Source organism: Cheilinus undulatus, linkage group 7, assembly GCF_018320785.1.
Source record: "Cheilinus undulatus linkage group 7, ASM1832078v1, whole genome shotgun sequence".
NCBI classification, from domain to species: Eukaryota; Metazoa; Chordata; class Actinopteri; order Labriformes; family Labridae; genus Cheilinus; species Cheilinus undulatus.
The window spans coordinates 49,556,739-49,576,181 of NC_054871.1; the positions used below are offsets into that span (position 1 = coordinate 49,556,739).

The 19,443-nt window shown below is 38.6% G+C and overlaps 1 protein-coding gene across 1 annotated transcript; it reads left to right on the plus strand.

Moving 5' to 3' along the window:
• The first annotated feature begins 2,880 nt into the window (after window positions 1–2,880).
• Window positions 2,881–18,758, plus strand: LOC121512835. The gene is made up of 6 exons (XM_041792328.1): window positions 2,881–2,896; window positions 12,661–13,380; window positions 13,564–14,262; window positions 14,785–15,564; window positions 18,311–18,472; window positions 18,553–18,758. Exons 1-6 carry the CDS (start codon window positions 2,881–2,883, stop codon window positions 18,756–18,758), a joined length of 2,583 nt encoding a protein of 860 aa, XP_041648262.1.
• The last annotated feature ends 685 nt before the right edge of the window (window positions 18,759–19,443 follow it).

The following is a 19,443-nucleotide window of genomic DNA, read 5'->3' on the forward strand; positions in this document are numbered from 1 at the left end:
CCTAAGAAAGGTGGAGCCCCTTAGAACACAAGTGAGATGAAAAATTGACACACTGCCATCAAAAATCAACATAGATTCTAATTGCATTGATGAAACAAAAAAGCCCATGCATGCTTTTCTTATCAAAAGACATTTGTATAATTTATTTAACAACTACTTTATCATGGTTTAGTCAACATTTTCAAATCTAATTTTGGCAGCCTCACAGCAGACAAAGTCTTGTACCCCACCCTGGGGGTCACAAACCCCAGGTTGGGAAACTCAATCACAGCAGGGGCCGGATTCTGGATTCAGGACTAACCTGAGGGCCTAACAGCATCACCTTTTTAACCAGAAACTGTCAACCTTGTCTCACCGGTAATATAATACAAACAAAAACTTAGCACTGATGATAAAAGATTTTGTCATTTAAAAAGTTAAAAAGAAAAGTTTAAAGGCCCAGAATCTGAGAAAAGTAAATTTATTAGTTCAAAAAGGTCAAAACATGAAATTGAAATTGAAAAATAATGTTTTTTAATGGCAAATATATAAGAAAGAAGTCAAAATCTTGAAAATTGTGAGTCTAAAAGGTCAAACTATGGGATTATGAAGTCAAAGTTTGGAGTTGAAAATATGAGGTAAAATACAAAATAATTGCTTAAAAAGGTCAAAATATCACTTAAAAATTAGAATTATTAGTTTAAAATATTACATGAGAAGTAAAAATTATGAGTTGAAATGCTCAAAGTATGAAGTAAAAAGTCAAAATCCTAAGTTTGAGTCCTTACTGTGAGACGCTAAATTGAAAATTTTAAATTAAAACACAATTCATTTCTATTCCCACATTCCTATCCTCTTTTGGAAATATTTTTCCTCCTTTTTCAGATTTCGTGACTTAAGAATATCTTAAATCATCAAGGATAAGTTCACATTTTAGTACTTGAGAAAATTGGCAGACCTCAGACTGATGGGACAGTTAGAACAGAAATATGAGATCATCATGCAGGCAGGATTAAACTGTTGTACGGGCCTTGAGTTTGACACCTGTGCCCTTAAGCCATGCTGACTCACCACGCCCACCCTTTACTCCACCCCAAAGGTGTGGACCTTTTTATTATTTCAACTGTTTATGTTCCCATGCCCCTGGTAATATGTAAGGACATCCAGACTGGGGGTTGTGTCAGTCCTCTCTTCTGCCCGGTGATGCCCTCAGAAAGCTTACCTGCCACATCTACTTCTTTCTTCAGCCTCAATGTTGGGCCCAAACATGCATAATAACTGAAGCGCGCTCTAAGGGGTTTTCTTCAGTGTCTACTTTTACTCAAGGCTGAATTGATTTAATTCTAGAGGTCATAGGTCAAAGGTTAGGGCCATTGGGCCACATGTTTACCCCTTGCCTGTGATCAAAACTTCTGAGGAATTCTCTTCTGCACAAATGTAGAATTTAACTAAAAGATGAACTGAAAACTTATTGAAGGTAAAATGCCAAGGTCAAAAACTACCCTAACCCTTCTCCATGACTCACCACTGTTCTTACACCTTTAGCATCAGAGCTCAATAGTGACCACACCCAAGTACAAACCAGCAAACACCAGTTAATGCAAAGAAAAACCTCTATTGTCTAACTTGTTTGTTTCTGCATAACAAGTTAACTGAGAATAGTGTGCCCACACGAGCAAGTCTGGTTAGTTAAAATATAATCCAGTGTTAAAATCTGCAGGATCAAAGTGAATGGTGGGCAGAGCTTGATGCTCTGGCGGGTCGCCGCTTGGACGAATTCAGTGGAGCCATACTCAGATTTAAAGGCATACTTCAACATTTTGGCAAATTCACCCATTGCCATAATGTCTATAGTCTTAGTAATAGGTTTGTTTCCTTTAGTTCTCGGTGCAAGCTGTTTCTAGATCTGGGGGGACCGAGCTGCATAGCTAATGCTATGGAAGCAGACAGTATTTTTTGCTTTCCCTCATCAAACTCATCAAATACACAATCCAACAACTCCAAATGCTCTCGTGGACAAGTTGTGACCTGTACATTCACCACGTTATGAAATAATCATGGAACATTACGAGACGGAGATGTTTTAAAGCTAAATGCAAAGCTGGAACTACACTCCAGACATGGCTGCTGCACTGTGTCACTCCACCCAGTGGTTCACTCAAGAAATAGTTCCAAGTATTTGCTTCATGTGTCATAATGTTACATAATTAGACGTTATTATTTCATAGCATGGCGAATGCGCAGGTCACAACTTGTCCACGAGAGCGTTTTGGAGTTGTTGGATTGTGTATTTGATGAGTTTGATGAGGGAAAGCAAAATATACCGTCTGCTTACATAGCGTTAGCTGTGCAGCTGGTACATCGGTCCCCTCCGATCTAGAAACAGCTTGCACCAACAACTAACGGAAACAAACCTATTACTAAGACTATAGGAATTATGGCAATGGGCGAATTTGCCAAAATGTTGAAGTATCCCTTTACAGATTTGGTCTTGTTTGTTAAAATTAAAAGTGGTGCCTCAGGGACGAGTGTTTTCTTCTTCAAAACCATCAATAAACAGAGACCTGGAGTTTAGTCTCTGCAAAACCCCCTTACTTAAGAATGGAGCTTTGACACGTGCATTTGAACCCAAGTGGCAAAACAGGGGGTGTTACATCATCTTTTCAGTTTACATGTGTCTGCTGTTCAACGTGAGTACAAACCGGTTGAACCAGTCCAGACATCTCTTGTCTAGATCTATGCTCTCATTAGGCACCTTAGCAGCAACAGGCTGGCCGCAAAACTGTCAGAGTACTTGTTTACTTACAATTTTATTACCTGATGATTGTCTCGATGGACTGAAGAATCTTCTTAGGTTTTTGGCTGGTAACAAGTCACTGACTTAAAACAGGATCTGAAGACATGGAGAACAGCCTGGGTGAGTTCTTGAAGCAGTGAAATCTGAAATGAATGTGACTGTAAAGATAAATCAGGTTGAGTTTAATCAACTAAAAAGGTAAATGTAGGTATCCAGTGGTGTGAATGTCATAAACACTTGGAAGCCTCCTAAATTTTAAGCTATGTCAATAGTAAACTGACTTAGACAAGGATAATGCAGGCTGGTGTTATGGCCTTGGACAGTATTAATGCTGCTTGATATCAATTGTATGCTCTTTTTGAATTAGATTTAGTCCAAAATGTCAGCAGGTATGTCTAAAAAAGAGGTTTTTCTTTGTGTTTTTGCTTGTGTATGTGACAATAAGGTCTGGGTGTTAAGTAAATTTACACACAAGGTGTTGGAGTTGTTTAAGTGCAGACCAATGAGCACAAAACTAAAATAAAGACATCAAAATGCTCTTGGAAATAAGAGCTCAAAATGTCAAGGAATCTGTGTTAATTTCACCAAACAACAAGAAGACTTAGATAGCTTCTAAAAAGTATTCACCCCCTTGGATGTGTTGACCTTTTATTGATATTATAAATCAATCATGGTCAATATAATTTGGATTTTTTTTTTTACTGTTTTTTTTAATGAAAAACCCTCTTTAATGTCAAAGTGAAAACAGATTTCTAAGAAGTGATATTAATTAAATAAAAATATTTCAGGTAAAATAAATGCATAAATATTTAACCCCTTCAAGTCAGTATTGTAGAGTAGAGTCATTTTTGGCTGCAATCACATCTCTGAGTCTGTCTGAGTCTGTGTGGATAAGTCTCAGTCAGGCTCAAAGCTCTGGATTCTACAATTTTACTCCATTCTTCTTTGCTGAACTGCTCAAGCTCTGTCAGGTTGATCAGGGATCAGGTGTGAACAGCCCTTTTCAAGTCTAGCAACAAATTCTATACTGGACTTCGGTCTGGGCTTTGACTCAGCCACTCCAGAGCATTCACCTTGTTTTTTTTAAACTAGTGCCGTCAATTGATTAAAAAAACTAATCAAGTCAATCGCATTACTGTGCTGTGATTTATCATGATTACTCACAGAATTTCTTTAGTTTTAGTCATTTTTAAATGTTCTTATTATCAAGTTTTAATTTCATTATTTCAATTTTATGTGCAGCACTTTGAAAGCGCTTTTTACTAAAAATGTATTCTTATTGTTATCTATAAATGAACATTTAAAATACGACCATTTACTTGTATTTGTGGTTGAGATAAATTAGTACAAGTATGGTGTTTAAATGAAGAAATATTAAACAAACTAGAGTTTTTAAACTTAATTGTGGCTTATAAATCAGAGTGTCTTAATTCACTGAGCTACACTACCAGCAGAGAAACACATCAGGTAGAAAATAACTTGTGCTGCAAAGTGAATGATCAGGTGATCAGATGATGTCTTGAAGCCCCTTGTCGTCAAAGATGTCGATGGTCTGCAGTCTCTGGCGACCCATTAGTGATCATATTAGTTAGCTTAGATGTTGTTGTTTTGGGGACAAATCCAGGTCTGCTGGACTGCGCCGGTGTAGGTTGGTGTTATGACATGATCCTGTGTTGTTGTTGTGTCTTTGCTAGCATTAGCATCATTAGCTATCATGGCTTGATCCCGTGTTGTTGTTTGCTAACATTAGCAAAGACGCGTGTCGCCTGGAGGTGCTATTTCAGACTCGTCGTACTTCAGTATAAAGACAGTTCATCACCGCAGTATGTACACACAACGTTTGTTTCATCCAGACTTCCATTAGGAAGCTTTTAAAATCTAAATTTGCTGTGAAGCAGACCGGGGTCTGTCTCCTCACTCATCACTGCTGGCTGCGTTTGACCCGCCTTTAACCTTTTCACTCCAGGGATGTAAACATCCACAGGAGGACTACGGGAGGAAGTTGTGGTCAAACTTAGTCATATGATTAAATTGCGTTATCATTTTTTTAATGCATTAAGCTTTCCAGATTAATCACCAGCATTAACACGTGTAGACTGAATAAGATTGTCCTCCAGTATTTTCCCATATTTTTCCAAATTCATTTAACTCTCTACCTTTACAAGCCTTCCAGGGCTGACTGACAAGAAGCATCCCCACAGCATGATGCTGCCACCACCGTGCTTCACTGTGGGTATGGTGTGGTTGTGGTGATGTGCAGGGTTTGGCGTCTTGTCCGATGACCAAAAAGCTCCATCTTGGCTTTATCAGACCAAAGACCTTTCTTCCTGTGGAGTCTTCCACATGCCTTTTTGTCAGGGCTGGGCAATTAATCAAAAATAAGATTTTAAAAAAATTTAAAATTTTAAAAATCGCAGAGGTTGCAAAATTTCTTTAACCTGAAATTTGAGTCAAAATACCGGTTTAAAACTTTTTCTTTTTTTGCAGCAGAGATGTGATGCATTACATATCACGCAATCATTCAAGACCCTTTTTTTTAGAATAGCCTACAAGAAATCCTACTTTCTTCATTTTTGCACATTTTTCTGATTAAATATGAGGATGACACAAAAATTATCTTTCCATTCAATACAAGAATTTATATCCAATTTGCAAAAAGAGTCAAAATCATCCTAGTTAGATATTTTTTCAAAATTGCTCAGCCCTAGTTTTATCTAATATAGTGTTGGTTATAGTGTAGAATGATTTATTGCTTGTGTTTGTTGTTAAATACATAAGATGAGGAACTTAAGGATTAAACTCATATCAAATCGCAATATTGTGGAAAAAAATTGCAATTAGATTATTTTCCCAAATCATTCAGCCCTACTTTTGGTGAACCCTAGTCCATTTTGAATCTTAGTTTTCTTCAACAGTGTCTTTCTCTTTGCCACTCCCATAAGGCTTTGACTGGTGAAGAACCCGGCCAACAGTCGTTGTCTGCAGAGTCTCTTTATCTCAGCTGCTGAAGCTTGGAACTCCTTCAGAGTAGTCATAGGTGTCTTGGTGGCCTCTTTCACTAGTCTCCTTCTTGCACGCTCAGATTTACACTTGTGCCATATTCCTTCATTTCTTCATGACGGATTTAACTGAACTCTAGGGGATGTTCAGAGCCTTGGAAATGTTTTCGTTTCCATCCCCTGACTTTCCAGTAACCCTTTCTCTGAGTTGCTTGAATTGTTCTTTTGTTGTTGTGGTGTAAATGTAGTCAGGAATGCTGCTTAACCAGTGACTGGAAACCTCCATACAGAGAAACTAAAATTCTATGATGGGAAAACTACTTTTGCTCTACCAAGATAGCAAGAAAACAAGCAAAAAACATTTAGTAATCATGGAGTAAAATATGCATGAATGTATTACTACTAAAGCTTCCATAAATCATGCACTTTTCACATCCAGGCAAGTTTGCAGCCCACTTTTGGGGCCCAAACCACCAGTAGAGAACCATTGTTATGAACCACACACAGTCCTGGCAGTCTTGTGTTTTAAATTAGTCATTTCTTAATTCTTGTTTCATCGTTATTGTTATGATAATTGTCGTGTTGATTTTACAGCCATGTCTACATTTTCAACCCAGGGAGAGCAATTCCAGGTGCTGGTAGCAGAGAGACAAAAATAATGGCATCAAGATTAAAAATAATAGTCAGTAGTCATGTGGTGTCCTAACAGGAAAACATGTAAAGTAATAAAACCTTGACTGTAAACAGAGTTTAAAGTAAAAGCTTGTCAAACCAGATGATCCTGCTGGTAGAAATACTTCTGGTCAACTGTTAAAACCATTAATTCCTTCCTGTTAATACTGTTCAATGTGAAAACTAGCATCAGCTTTTTATGCTGTGCAGTTAAACGCACATCTCCTGCACAAACAGCTTCTTTCTAAAGCAGCTTCTTATATAAGCTGTGATTGATATATAAGCTTTTTATGAGAAAAAAAATATTTTAGGGCAGAAGTTGTGAGCTGTCGGACAAATTCTGATGGTTCCTTGGTCAAATATAAGAAATACTGGTACTATGTTGGAGGTTTACACAGAAAGAAGTAATGAAAAAAGAAAGACTTGTGCTACATGGGCGTAGCACAGGGGGAAAAGGGTACTGATTCTCTGGGCCCACAGTAGGGGGCCCAGGGAATCATACAGATGCCTGTATGGAAGCCCATTTGGGTCAAATAAAAAAGAAAAAATGTGAAAGTACAGCAATTCTTGAAAAAAAAATTCCAAGTCATAATAATGAAATAAAAGGTCATAATTATAAGAATAAAAAGTCATGATTATGAGATAAAAGGTCAGAATTATGATATAAAAAGTCAGAATTATGATTTATAAAGTCAGAATTATGAGATAAAAAGTCAGAAATATGATTTGAAAAGTCAGAAATATAATTTAAAAAGTCAGAATTATTATTTAAAAAGTCAGAAATATGATTTAAAAAGTCAGAATTAGAAGAAAAAAGTAATAATAATGAGATAAAAAGTCAAGATTATGAATTGAAAAGTCAAAATGATGACATAAAAAGTTATAATTGACTAAATGGACTTTTTATCTCATAATTTAATTTAGTAATTTTGACTTTGTATCTTTTAATTATGATTATTTTATCTCATAGTTTTACATTTTAATGTTATAACTATGTCTTTGGATTTCTTTTTTATTTCCTTACTTCCACATTTTTCTTTTTTAAGTGGCAGAAATGGGCTTTCATATGCTACAATAAAAAGTGTTTTTTTTCTTTTTTAATAATTAGTGTCATTATTGTATCAAAAATGACTAAATGATCGGTCAACAGACTTAAATTTGTATCAAATAGAGTGAAATACAATTCTGGGGGCCCTCTCTTAAAAATGTCCAAATAGTGTGGTCCAGCACTACAAAATAATGCAAGTAAATTTAATTTAACCATAGTAAAAAAAATGCTCATAATTTGGGAAATGATGGTTAAAAAATACATCAAAATGCATATACATTTGTAAAACTGATGCAACATTTGTTGCTTCACTATCTGGCTAAGTGGAGCCCTGTGTAATAATCTTTCTAGGGGCCCTAAATCCCTAGCTACGCCCCTGGTGGTATGAGATACTGAGTGTAGATTTCATCCTCTATTGCCTGCTCCAACTGTGAAATATTTACAGTCAGAAATCCTGTTGCATAGGGGATCACCAAGGACAGCCTAGCCGGCACGAGCAGGATTGCTACGTGTAACAGAGTAAAAGCCAATGAAGCAGCAAGACAACAGTAAACACAAAGTTAGAAATGGGCTAGCAACTTCCTGATTGTGGCAACCAAGTTTGCTCTTGTTGTGTCTGAATGTGGAGACTAGCAGTCAGCCAAATCATTTCCCTCATTCAGATTTAAAGGTCTGGGCTCTGAGTCAAAACCATGGGGATTTTTAATTCGCCATGAAACAGGAAGTAGAAACATGAGTATAAAACTTACCACAAAAACTCCCTGTGACAAACAAAGATGATTGAATTACTCTTGTTCCTTGGCTCAGTGGTGCCTCCTACAATTTTTTATAATTTAGCCCTAGTGGCAGATTTAACACTGGATTTTGAAAACTGGTGGGCATGAGTTTCATGTCAGATCCTGCCTCTTCTTCTTCTCCAACCCACCTCAAATTTTACCCAGAAAGAGAAGAAATTGTAAACATTTCTTTAGCTCTGAACTTTGATGTGAAACTATTAGACCTGAAGATTTTTATTACTCAAACAAGGAACATGGCAGGACTTTGAGGTCTTCCAACAATGAATTGTTGACTAATTAAGTCAAAATTGTGAGTTTTAAAGGTTAAAATAGGTGTTGAAATTAAATATTTTGAGTTTTAATGGTCAAAATATAGGTTAAAATTAAAAATTGTGAGTTTGAAAGGTCAAAATGTGAGATTAAAGTGAAAATCATGAGATTTAAAGGTCAAATATGAGACAAAATTCAATCTAAAAGAAAAATATGTGATTAAATTCATACTTGTGAGTTTAAAAGTTCAGAGTATGAGATGAAATAAAAAATTATGAGTCTAAAGGATCAAAATAGGACATGTACATCCACAATTTTGAGTTTTAAAGGTTAAAATATGAGTTAAAATTAAAAATTGTGAGTTTGAAAGGTCAATATGTGAGATAAAATTTTAAATCATGAGTCTCAAAAGTCAAAATATTTGATCAAAGTCAAAATAATTAGTTTTAAAGGTCAACTTATGAGATAAAATTCAAATTGTGCATTTAAAAGGTCAAAATATGTAATAAAATTCATTTACATTTATAGACATCTATGAAGCAGCCCATTTAGCTGCAGTGCCACAAGCAGGATGTACACCAAACATGTGCAAAGGTGTGAGGCCCGTTCAGTGATGCTTGGAGCCCTAGTTTTCATTTTGAGGTTTTAAGAAAATGATGTGATGCAGGGAGAAGGTAAGTATCGACTCTGAAGGGTATTTTCCTTTGGGCTGGTTGTGGTTCACAGCACTCCACTGTAAAGTTTCTCTGCTGTGAGCATGGTCTCACAGTTTCACTCACATATTTCGATCAGAAATCACCCAGCACGTGACAGTAACAGCTGATGTGTCACGTCAAGTGATTTAGTTCCCAGAAAGACACTGTATCTACCTGGATCACTGTAAGAATGTTTCCTCGTTGAGGTTTGTTTCACATGACTGTGAGTCTTTGAACTCTTGAATGAAAGAGATGAAAAGAGTCAAACATAACTGCAGGAAAGTCCCTAAGGATCAACAGGAGCAGGTGCTCATTCTTCTTCTGTCAGTCACACAGAGCAGCAGAGACACCTGGTGTGAGAAACTGTGTACTTCTAATCATCAGGATGAGCCACTGAATAACTTTAAAGGACGTTCTCTCAGCAACTCCATTAAGACAAAATGTAGAACCATAGAGCCAAAGAAAATAATGTAACAGACAACACGTTTCCATACACAGCAGGGGTGTCAAACTCACAATTCATCAAATGGTAAAAAAAACAAAAATCCTCTCATAACATTACAAAAAAATATCATTATAACTGAAAAGTTAATCTGGACACAGGCTATCCGATGACATAAGAGGTCCTGGAGCAGTGCTAATCTTTCTCTGTATTGCAGTGTCTTTGAGTTTTTATGAAAAATGCTTTATAAATAAAATGTATTATCAAAAGACATCCAAAATTACACACTGAGGTGTCCTAGATCATGCAGGGGTGTCAGGGAGATTCCAATAGAATGGACATGCAGAAGAATGATTGTGGAGGATCACTCGTGCATTTAAAAGTCAAGTTTTCATTCACTCAGTATTCCAGTCTTTTAAATTCAGCATCAGTGGATACAGGGCCGGCCCAAGCTTACTTGGGGCCCTAAGCAAAGTTTAATTGATCGATCACTGTTACTGATGCAGTCAATGCTGGATAATCTACACATGTACAGCTAATCTAAACCTCAGTGGAGAAAAAAATGAGGTTACAGAACTTGAGATTTTGTACATTTAATTTCAAACCACATTATAGATATTGAGAGAAATTCAACATATAACATCAGGTTATATACTTTAGTTAAAGCTGAAGTGATTTGTCTCAGTTAATTCTTTAAATGAGTTAAACTGGACTCATGTATTTGACTAGTGTGTATGAACTGCCTATTTAGTCCACTGATGATCATCCCTGTACATAATTGTAGTGACTATTAGTCACACTCTGGCCCACTGGCATGCATGCAGTAAATTGAGCTGTGAGCTGGACTTTTGTGGATCTGGAGAGGACTGTGATTGTTTCTGAGAGATCAAGAAGTCCTCCACTTTGCTGGCTTTGCTGGGATGTTTGGGTTTTACCTTTCTGCACACAGATGAAGAAAGTTTGGATGGTTGGGGCCCCTTAAAGCCCTGAAGTCTGTAGGAGTGGACACTTGTGAAGGAGGTGGACTTCTTCTTCTTTTTTTGTTATCTTTCAGTCATTCTTTTGGAGACCCACCTCATCAGCATGCATCCAAACTAAGAAAAAAAAAATAAATAAATAAATAAAATCAATTTTTTAAATGTGTTAATGGTAAGAACTTACATTTATGTACAAAACACACACAAAAAAGGAATGGAAAGTAACTAATTGCATTTACTTGAGTTATTGTAATTGAGTAGCTTTTTTGTGTACTTCAAAAAACTGTAATGGAGACAGTTTTTTGCAAAATAGAAGAAATATTTATAAAATTTCAACTAAATGCAATTGCACTTTGAATGTATTTCCATTGAAGGGTGTTTCGGGCATGAGCATCGTAACTCTGGTAAAATCTCATCTCACAAGACTCTGCTGCAAAGAATGCTCAAAACCTGTTTCATGTTGGCAACTGATGATAGTTCAGAGGCAAAGTTCACATGTACAGCAAAGTCCACGTACAGTGCTTAACAAATTTATTAGACCACCTGTCATATTCGTCTGAAGACCATCCAGCATCATGAAGTGCTTTAATGCGGACTCTTTCATTTTCAGTCAGCTCTCCACGTTTTACCATTTTGAACAGGAATGAGGAATTTCAAACTGAATCCACCTTTTTATACCCAAATTTGAGCCGGCTCACTGGGCTTCTCTGAGAAGTCAGAAATTAATGAAGCATAACATTCAACCACTAAAACTAATTTTTCTCTTCAGGAATGCAAGTAAATAACTATAGTTTCCCATATTAATCATGAAATAATAATGTGTTTTACTATTTTTCAGGTTTTTTGTCAGTAAATTTGAAAATTCATGGATAACAATAATAATTATATTTTAGCATTAAAAATATCATTTGGGTTAAAGAGCTTCTACATATTGGTGTATTAACCCTTGCAGAAACATAAAAAATGATTTTGGTAATTACCAATGCTGTTAATTTAGGGCAGCTGTGGCATAAACCTTACTTTGGTTAGGGTTAGGGTGGTCTAATAATTTTTTTAAGCACTGTATAAGGGTATGATGTGAAGAAAAGTCTCGGTCTCCTCTTCTGACCACACGCCATATTGTCTCTGAGTGAACTGGTCATGTGACACCGTACATTACGTCCTGTGACGTGTAAATGCAGAAAAAGTGTTTCCATTAGTTTGATATATATTTCTATATTGAAACATCTGAAAAACCTCATGAGAGCGCGAAAACGTTTTTGCGATATTTGGGAGGTTTGTTGAAATTCAGGTGTTTCCATAACCAGTATTTAATTGCACAATTTAGATTTTGCACAGCTAGAGTGGTGTTCCTGGTATCTAAGCATGCAGACAAAAGTCTCTCTTCCAGTCCTGGTGGCAACTGTCACAATTTCTCTTCAGCACATTTTTGATTATCATTGGCAAGACCATGTGTCTACTGATACTGCAGGATGCAGCACACAGGGTTATTAATGAACCTATTCATTTCTTATCACTGATCTAGACCCAGAACAAAGAATTGCAGCCACTAGTGCACACTTAACAGTTTGACTTTAAATGTTTGACAAGAGAAGACCATGCTGTGGTGCCTGCCCTGTGTCAGCCATGCCATGCATGGCTCATGAGAATATATGTCCCGGTATATATGCGTGTTCGACATTTGCCAGATTAGCCAGACATCATGTAACACTTTTAAAGCATCCCCACACATAGGTCAAAATAGACATATACTCTCAAGGCATTTATCATAAAAGTGTCCTTTTAGGCAGCACCATCTTCATGACTGGAAACAGTGGCTATTTTATGGTATTATCATATTACTTTCCATTTCTACTGCCATGTGAGATTACATTTGTTATCTTCTCAAAAGTATTTGCCCTGTGACAGCATAGACCTGACTTTGATGTTCAAACCAGGTTGAGTACAAACCTGTTTCCAGCCTACTTTTTGACATCCAGTCCAACTATTTTTCTTTGTCTTGCAGGGGAGAGAGAAAGCTTCACCCTAAAGGAGGTCAGAATCATCCTGATTGGTCGGAGATGGGCTGGTAAAAGCTGCTCTGGTAACACAATCCTTAGGAAGGAAAGGTTTGAGTGTGGACGAAACAGAACATCTCAGTCCGAGGTCCGACATGAACTAGTGGAAGGCAGGCACCTCGTCGTGGTCGATGCTCCAGGATGGAACAGCTCACTCTCCCTAAACGAGACCCCACAGGGGGAGAAGCAAAGGTTCAAACTCAATGTGTCCAAATGTCCACCCGGCCCACATGTGTTCCTCTTGGTGATCCCCATTGACACAGCCTTCTGTGGGGAGCAGAGGCGGACCCTGGAGGAGCACATGAAGCTCCTGGGGGAGCGGGTGTGGAGGTACACCATGGTGCTGTTCATATGTGGGGATTTCCTTGGGGGGAAGACGATCGAAGAGCACATTGAGAGTGAAGGCGACGCTCTCAGCTGGTTGGTGGAGAAATGCAGAAACAGGTACCACGTTTTCAATAACAAGAAGAGGAGCGACTCGCTCCAGGTGACACAGCTGCTGGAGAAGATAGATGAGATGGTGTGGTACAACAACGGCAGTTACTATGAGGTTGACGAACAAACACTGATCATCATTCAAGAGAAGCAACAGGAAGTGGCTGAAAGAGCTCAGCAGAGACAAAGGAAGGCCGAGGAGCAGAGACAGCAAATGAGAGAACTCCTTTCAGGTAAAACAACCAACCAGCAGATGGTTTTAGCTCTTTAATATGCTCACAATCTGACAACAAACTGACGACAAATGCATACATCAATTGATAAATAGCTTAGCCCCTCAGTAGTATGGTGGGTTGAAAAACTTAAATAAGTGGCTGCAAGCTTCATTTATTATTAAGCTTTTTTCTCTCTTGCAGAGGAGGTGAAAATCATCCCAAAGCTCCAGATGATTCTCTTGGGAAGTAAAAGTGTTGGGAAAACTTCAGTAGGGAACACCATCCTGGGAATCAAAGAGCAAGATGATGGAAAGAGAACAGCTCACTCCGTGGTCCGGCAGGGTTTTGTGGGAAAAACTGAAATCACTCTTGTTGACACACCAGGTTGGTGGAAAGGCTTCCCTGTGTGTGACACTCCTGCAGCCATCAGAGAGGAACTGGTGCGCAGCATGTTTCTGTGTCGCCCTGGGCCTCATGTCTTCCTGCTGCTGATAGATTCTGATGCATCCTTTAACAGCGGACACTTGGAAGCAGTGAAGACACATATGGAGCTTCTCGGAGAAGGAGTCTGGAGACACACCATTGTTGTTTTCACCAGAGGAGACTGGTTGAGAGCACACAGCATAGAGGAGTACATCGAAGGCGAAGGAGAGGCCTTGCAGTCCCTGGTTGAAGAATGTGGAAACAGGTATCATGTCATTGATAACAAGAACCCAGATGACGGTACTCAAATCACAGAGCTGCTGGAGAAAATCACCGGGACTGTGGCCGAAAACAACTGGGAGTGTTTTGTCCCAGATGAGGAGAAATACTTGACCATAGAAGAGAATAGGAGAAGAGTGGAAGAAGGAGCCAGGCTGAGGCAAAGTCAAGCCCAGGCAAAAACAAAAGCCCTTGAAGGTACTGTGTTGTCATCAAGGGTACATGAGTGTGATGTTGTCAAAGCTGTTTTAAATCTAGATACCACAGATACAACTAAATGATAGCCTTCTCCCAGCCTGCATGTCCATGTGGGCCCCATATGGGTCATTTGTAGTTCTCTTTAGTTGTAGTTGTGCAAATATGGGCCTCAAGTGGGTTTTTCCATATGTTCTATGTTGGCTCCAACTGGGATTTCCCGTTCGGCACTTCTACCAAAAAAGGGGCCTATATGTGTCTCACATAGGTCAAGCAGTTGGGGCCACCATGGGCTGATAAACCCACCCACATTTGGGTGACCCACATAGGGCCCACATAGAAATGCTGGCTTGGTGGTTCATCAGAATGGTTAGTAAGTTGAAGAGAACAAAAGAACAACCAGAAGTTCCTGATACCTTTAGTTGAAAAGCACATATAGATGAAAATGTTTGGTTGCTAACCTAACTGGACTGGGCTAGTTCACGATGTGATTTGTCTCTTTATCCTCTTTGTGTTCCTCTAAAGGTTCAAGGAATAAATTACAGGCCCTGAGGATGGTGATGCTTGGTCAGAAAACCTCTGGTAAAAGTGCAACAGGAAACAACCTACTGCGTAAAGAAGTGTTTCCGACCTGTCAGAACAAGGAGTGTCATGTGGAGGAGGCAGAGGTGGCTGGCAGACAGATCACAGTGATCGACACCCCGGGTTGGCGGATGAAGCCCTCCATTGGTACTGATGATATAGATAAGGAAATAGTCCGAGGTATATCCCTGAGTCCATTAGGGGTTCATGCCATTCTGTTGGTTGTCCCTTTGGACCTTGCGTTTGGAGAATCCCAGCAGGTCGCCCTGGAGGAACAAATGAGTCTCTTTGATCCCAGTGTCTGGAAGCATGCGATTGTTCTGTTCACGTATGGAGACACCTTGGCAGATAAATCAGTAGAAGAGCATATTGAGAGGGAGCACAGAGCTCTGCAGTGGTTGGTAGACAAGTGTGGAAACAGGTATCATGTCATGAGCAACATAAAGAAGAATGACACCAGGCAGGTCACGGAGCTGTTTGAGAAGATCGAGGAAATGGCGGCAGAGAACAGCGGCCGGCTGTTCTGTCCCGATATGAACGACATCCGAGACAGACTCATGGAGAAGCTCAACAGGAGGCACATCACACAGGTCCTGAGGCAGGCCTTTGAGGAAAAGTACAGAAAGAGAGAGCTGGAACTGATGACGGGATTCAGGGAAATGCTCCGCAAGGTACAATCTGAGATCAGAGGAAGTGGGACAAGCTTTTCAACCAGGTCATCAAGTAAGTGTAATGAGTGGCATGATTTTTTGGGGGTCTAGTTGCACAGCATGAGTTCTGCTGGAATATGTCAGCACTGTTAGCATACTGAACACCTTTCTAAAACAGAAATCCTTTCAGACAACACGGGGTCACCATGTCATCCAGAAAATGATGTGGAATTACTTTTATAAATGTGGCCAATGTAAGCAGAGCTAGCTCTAAGTCCTACAGCTTATTCTGCCCTCCCTGAATGTTCTGGTTTGGTTTTGGCAGACAAATTAAACGGTTCTGTCTGAAATAAAAGAGCATTTCTTCTTAGTTTGGAAATTTATTGAGACCTCACACAAAAGGCACAAAACAACACAGAACATAGTCTGTCACTATACAGAGTTGAAGTAGCATCTTCACTTTAACCAAACTGTAAAACACATCCCTATATGTTGCTGTGTATAATCAGCATACCATCTGCATTCATCTTACACAAAGTCAAAAAAGGTCCCATTTACAGGCTAATGAAAATTAGCGTCACAATTGTAGTTATTTTTTTATCAATCCACCTTAATCCTGGGGCCGCTACTGTAAATGTGAATATGTGTGAAACTTTTGGTGCTAAAGCAGAAGTACATTAAATACACGTATTCCAGTACAGCAGCTAACGATAGACGCTAACAAACAACAACAGTTGTTTTGATAGGAATTCACCTCGAATTTGTAAATATTGGTATATTTTTGTAATCACATGTTTACATTGTTTGTATTGTAAGCTGTAAGTAAGTAAATAAGGTGGATACCACATTATTCCCGGGGGGGTCTACTGTAGCTATGAATGTGGGTGGAACTTCCTGTACAGTAACAATAACAGCAAAAACTTGATTCTTCCAAGAGCTTACTATAGTGATTTAACATCAACAATGTCTTTTTTGGTAAATCAGTATGAGCTGAAAGTTTTAGATAATATTTTCTGTAATGCTCAGTTCCTGTTACTATGTTCGTGGTACTAATATTGTGACCAAGTTAAATATGTCTCTCACAACAGTGTTTTAAACATGCTGATCACTGTCTAAAGGCCCATTTATGCTCAACGTTAAATACGGATACGGACGGAGCCTTCTGTCCGTGCTCCGCGTTCATTTCATCCGTATTTCTGCACGTTTCCATAAGCTTACAGATACGGACCAAATGGAACAGTACCACCGGAAACCGTGGGGGCAGTGTTGCTGTCACTACCTGATACGTAGCTCTAGTGAGACACGAAGCAGAAATAACAATGGCGGAACTTTTTGAGGAAAAGTTGTGCAAGTTGGTTAGAAATGCTGCCTCCGTTTTTGTCTTTTATGCAAGAGGTACATTATCAATACCTCCTCCACAGTCGCCATGTTTGTTTTTGAGTTTTTTGTTGTCATAAACTTTTGACTCTGGGTTGCCCCCCCCCCCCCGGTGGATGTATTGGTTAACATCCATGTCAACATAAAGGAGGCATGGAAGTATGTGAGCAGTGACGGTAACATTTGAAAAGGGCGTATACATTTTTGTACATAAAGGGAGTATAAATGGGCCTTTAGTGAGACAGGGACGTGATTCTTTCATTATTAATTTATCATTAACTCTTAATACAAAACTTGACATTTACCAAACTGAAGAGTTGACAACTTGACTCATGGATAGTTTTATCAATATGATTCCCACATTTAGGGAGGGATTAAGTGGTGAAATAAGAATTTCAGCAACCCCACAAACTAGACATCTATCTGGGGGTGGTGTCCAAACTCCTTTAACAAAATGTAATCATCTCTTTCTATACTTATATGAAGCTAATAAAGTTAGCTAAATATGCTTTTCTAGGTTATCTGAGGTAATGTCATCAATTTGTACTCTCTAGTAGAGGGCGGAAAAATAATGATGTTGTCCTGTTTGAGGTAAAACAGTCAAATTTTACATATTTTGGTGTCCAAATTGCTGTAATAATTACTTTTAACATCTTGTTTCTATGCAGAGTCCCATTTAGATAGAACAGACCAGAAGTTGTGCCCATATTTCATGCAAAGAATCAGGTAGGCTAGGAATAAGGTGGATCCAAAAAGTAAACTTAAATGACACATTTCTCAACACACATCATCACGAGTCGTGAAAAAAACAACCATACTTATAGGCATTTGTTTCCACCACTCTTAAAACTTAAGACTGCTAGCATTAGCTCACATTAGCTGACTCCAGTCTGCGATTGACAAGTCAATTACAAAACGACTCTGCTTTATGTGGGGGAAAAAAAAAAACAAACTTCTTTTTCTAGATCAAAATCAAGCAACTGCCAGGAGAAAATCTGGTTGCAGAACGGTGCAGCACCATGGCAGTAGCCATGAACCAGAGCTACTGTGGCTGCTAGCTAGGTGGATGCATGACTGTTTTAAGAGGGCGTTTGATCAGGATTGCAGGCCAGAACTGATGAAAAAAAAAACTAAAAAAGTTTGGTAATTCTGTTGCTAACTACCCAGGACTCCAAGTCTGGATATCCCTCTTTTACCCACAGTGCTTTTATATAAATTCTGCATCACTGCTGAAATTTTGCCCTTATAAAGTTCCAATTATGCAATAGAAATTATAGCATTGTTTTGCTCAGATATGCCCACACTTGGACACCAACAATTCCTTATACCAAAAGAGAACCATTGTCTCAGACCATCAATGCGTTCCAGAAATGAATAAATAAATTAATATTTAAAATTCTGGTGTTTATCTGCCTTTTTTCCAGTTGAATTTGCAGTTCGAGACCTGAACAAGTGCAAAATAAAGGGCATCGGTCAGAGCAAAAAAGAAGAGAAAAGAGAAAGCCTGGACACAATGATCCATCAGGAACTAGAAAATCTAAACAAGGAAATCATGATAGCCACTGAACTTCTTCGGCGTAGCATGGACTTCAATCCCCCAGACCGTAAGAAAACAGTTTATAATCATTTAGTTTTTATAGTAAGAATGGCTGCTGGAATCACTCTTTGTTCGTTTCATTTACAGTTTCAGGAGAAAGCTCAGAAACTTCTATTCCAGACTCAGAGGGAAGACCGTCAAAAAGCAGCTTCAGTAAAGTCGCCGGTTGGCTGTCCAAGCTCCAGATCACCACGAATGTTGACAACCAGCTGAGCCTCAACTTCTCTCAGTCATCAGGATACAGATCTGTGCTGCCCAAAGACTTTAACATGGAAGTAGATATCACTGAATGAAACACCTCAGTCTACTTAGGTTTTTAAATGTATTTCAGGGATGTCAAAGCTTTTCTAAAGTTGTTTAAATGGAGGATGCCATACTCCCATGGCAGTCATGTTCCTATGATGCTTAATAGTTAAGAATGTCGTTTTGATGTTGTTTATGTTTGTTCAGAATTAGCCAGTGTTTCCAGTGCGGGGTACACAGCGGGGATCTTAACCCCAGCATTGTGGGTATGAGCCTAGATCAGGGGTTCTCAAACTTCTCAGCCTGCAACCCCCAAAATAAAGGTGCCAGAGAACGGAGACCCCCACTGTACCTGAAGGTGGTTAAACACAGTCATGCACATTCAAGAATAGTTATGTGGAGAAAAGGCTGTCCACTAGGGGGGAATAATGGGAGAGCTTTCTGAAGCCCAGCCAAACTGGGGCCAGCAAAACCATGGTACATTGTAAAGTTAAACTGTGATATTTTATATTTAACCTGAATCATAACCACTCTTATCAAAGAAACAATTTTAATTATTTGTATAGTAAGTAGTCCTCTTAAAAATGTTAATCCTTTTGTTGAAAACAGAATTACAATATGTTAAAAGTACCTAAAATGGTTTAATAATGGCAAAAAAAAAATAAAAAAAGGGTGGGAAATGTGGTGAAATTGGATTGTAAAAATAGCAGAAATGGGTTGGTGAAATGGGATGAA

Coding starts and splice junctions, on each gene's coding strand:
- LOC121512835 (XM_041792328.1), top strand. Junction 14,263..14,784: donor AAAAACAAAAGCCCTTGAAG/GTACTGTGTTGT, acceptor GTTCCTCTAAAG/GTTCAAGGAATAAATTACAG. Junction 15,565..18,310: donor CTTTTCAACCAGGTCATCAA/GTAAGTGTAATG, acceptor TTGCAGTTCGAG/ACCTGAACAAGTGCAAAATA.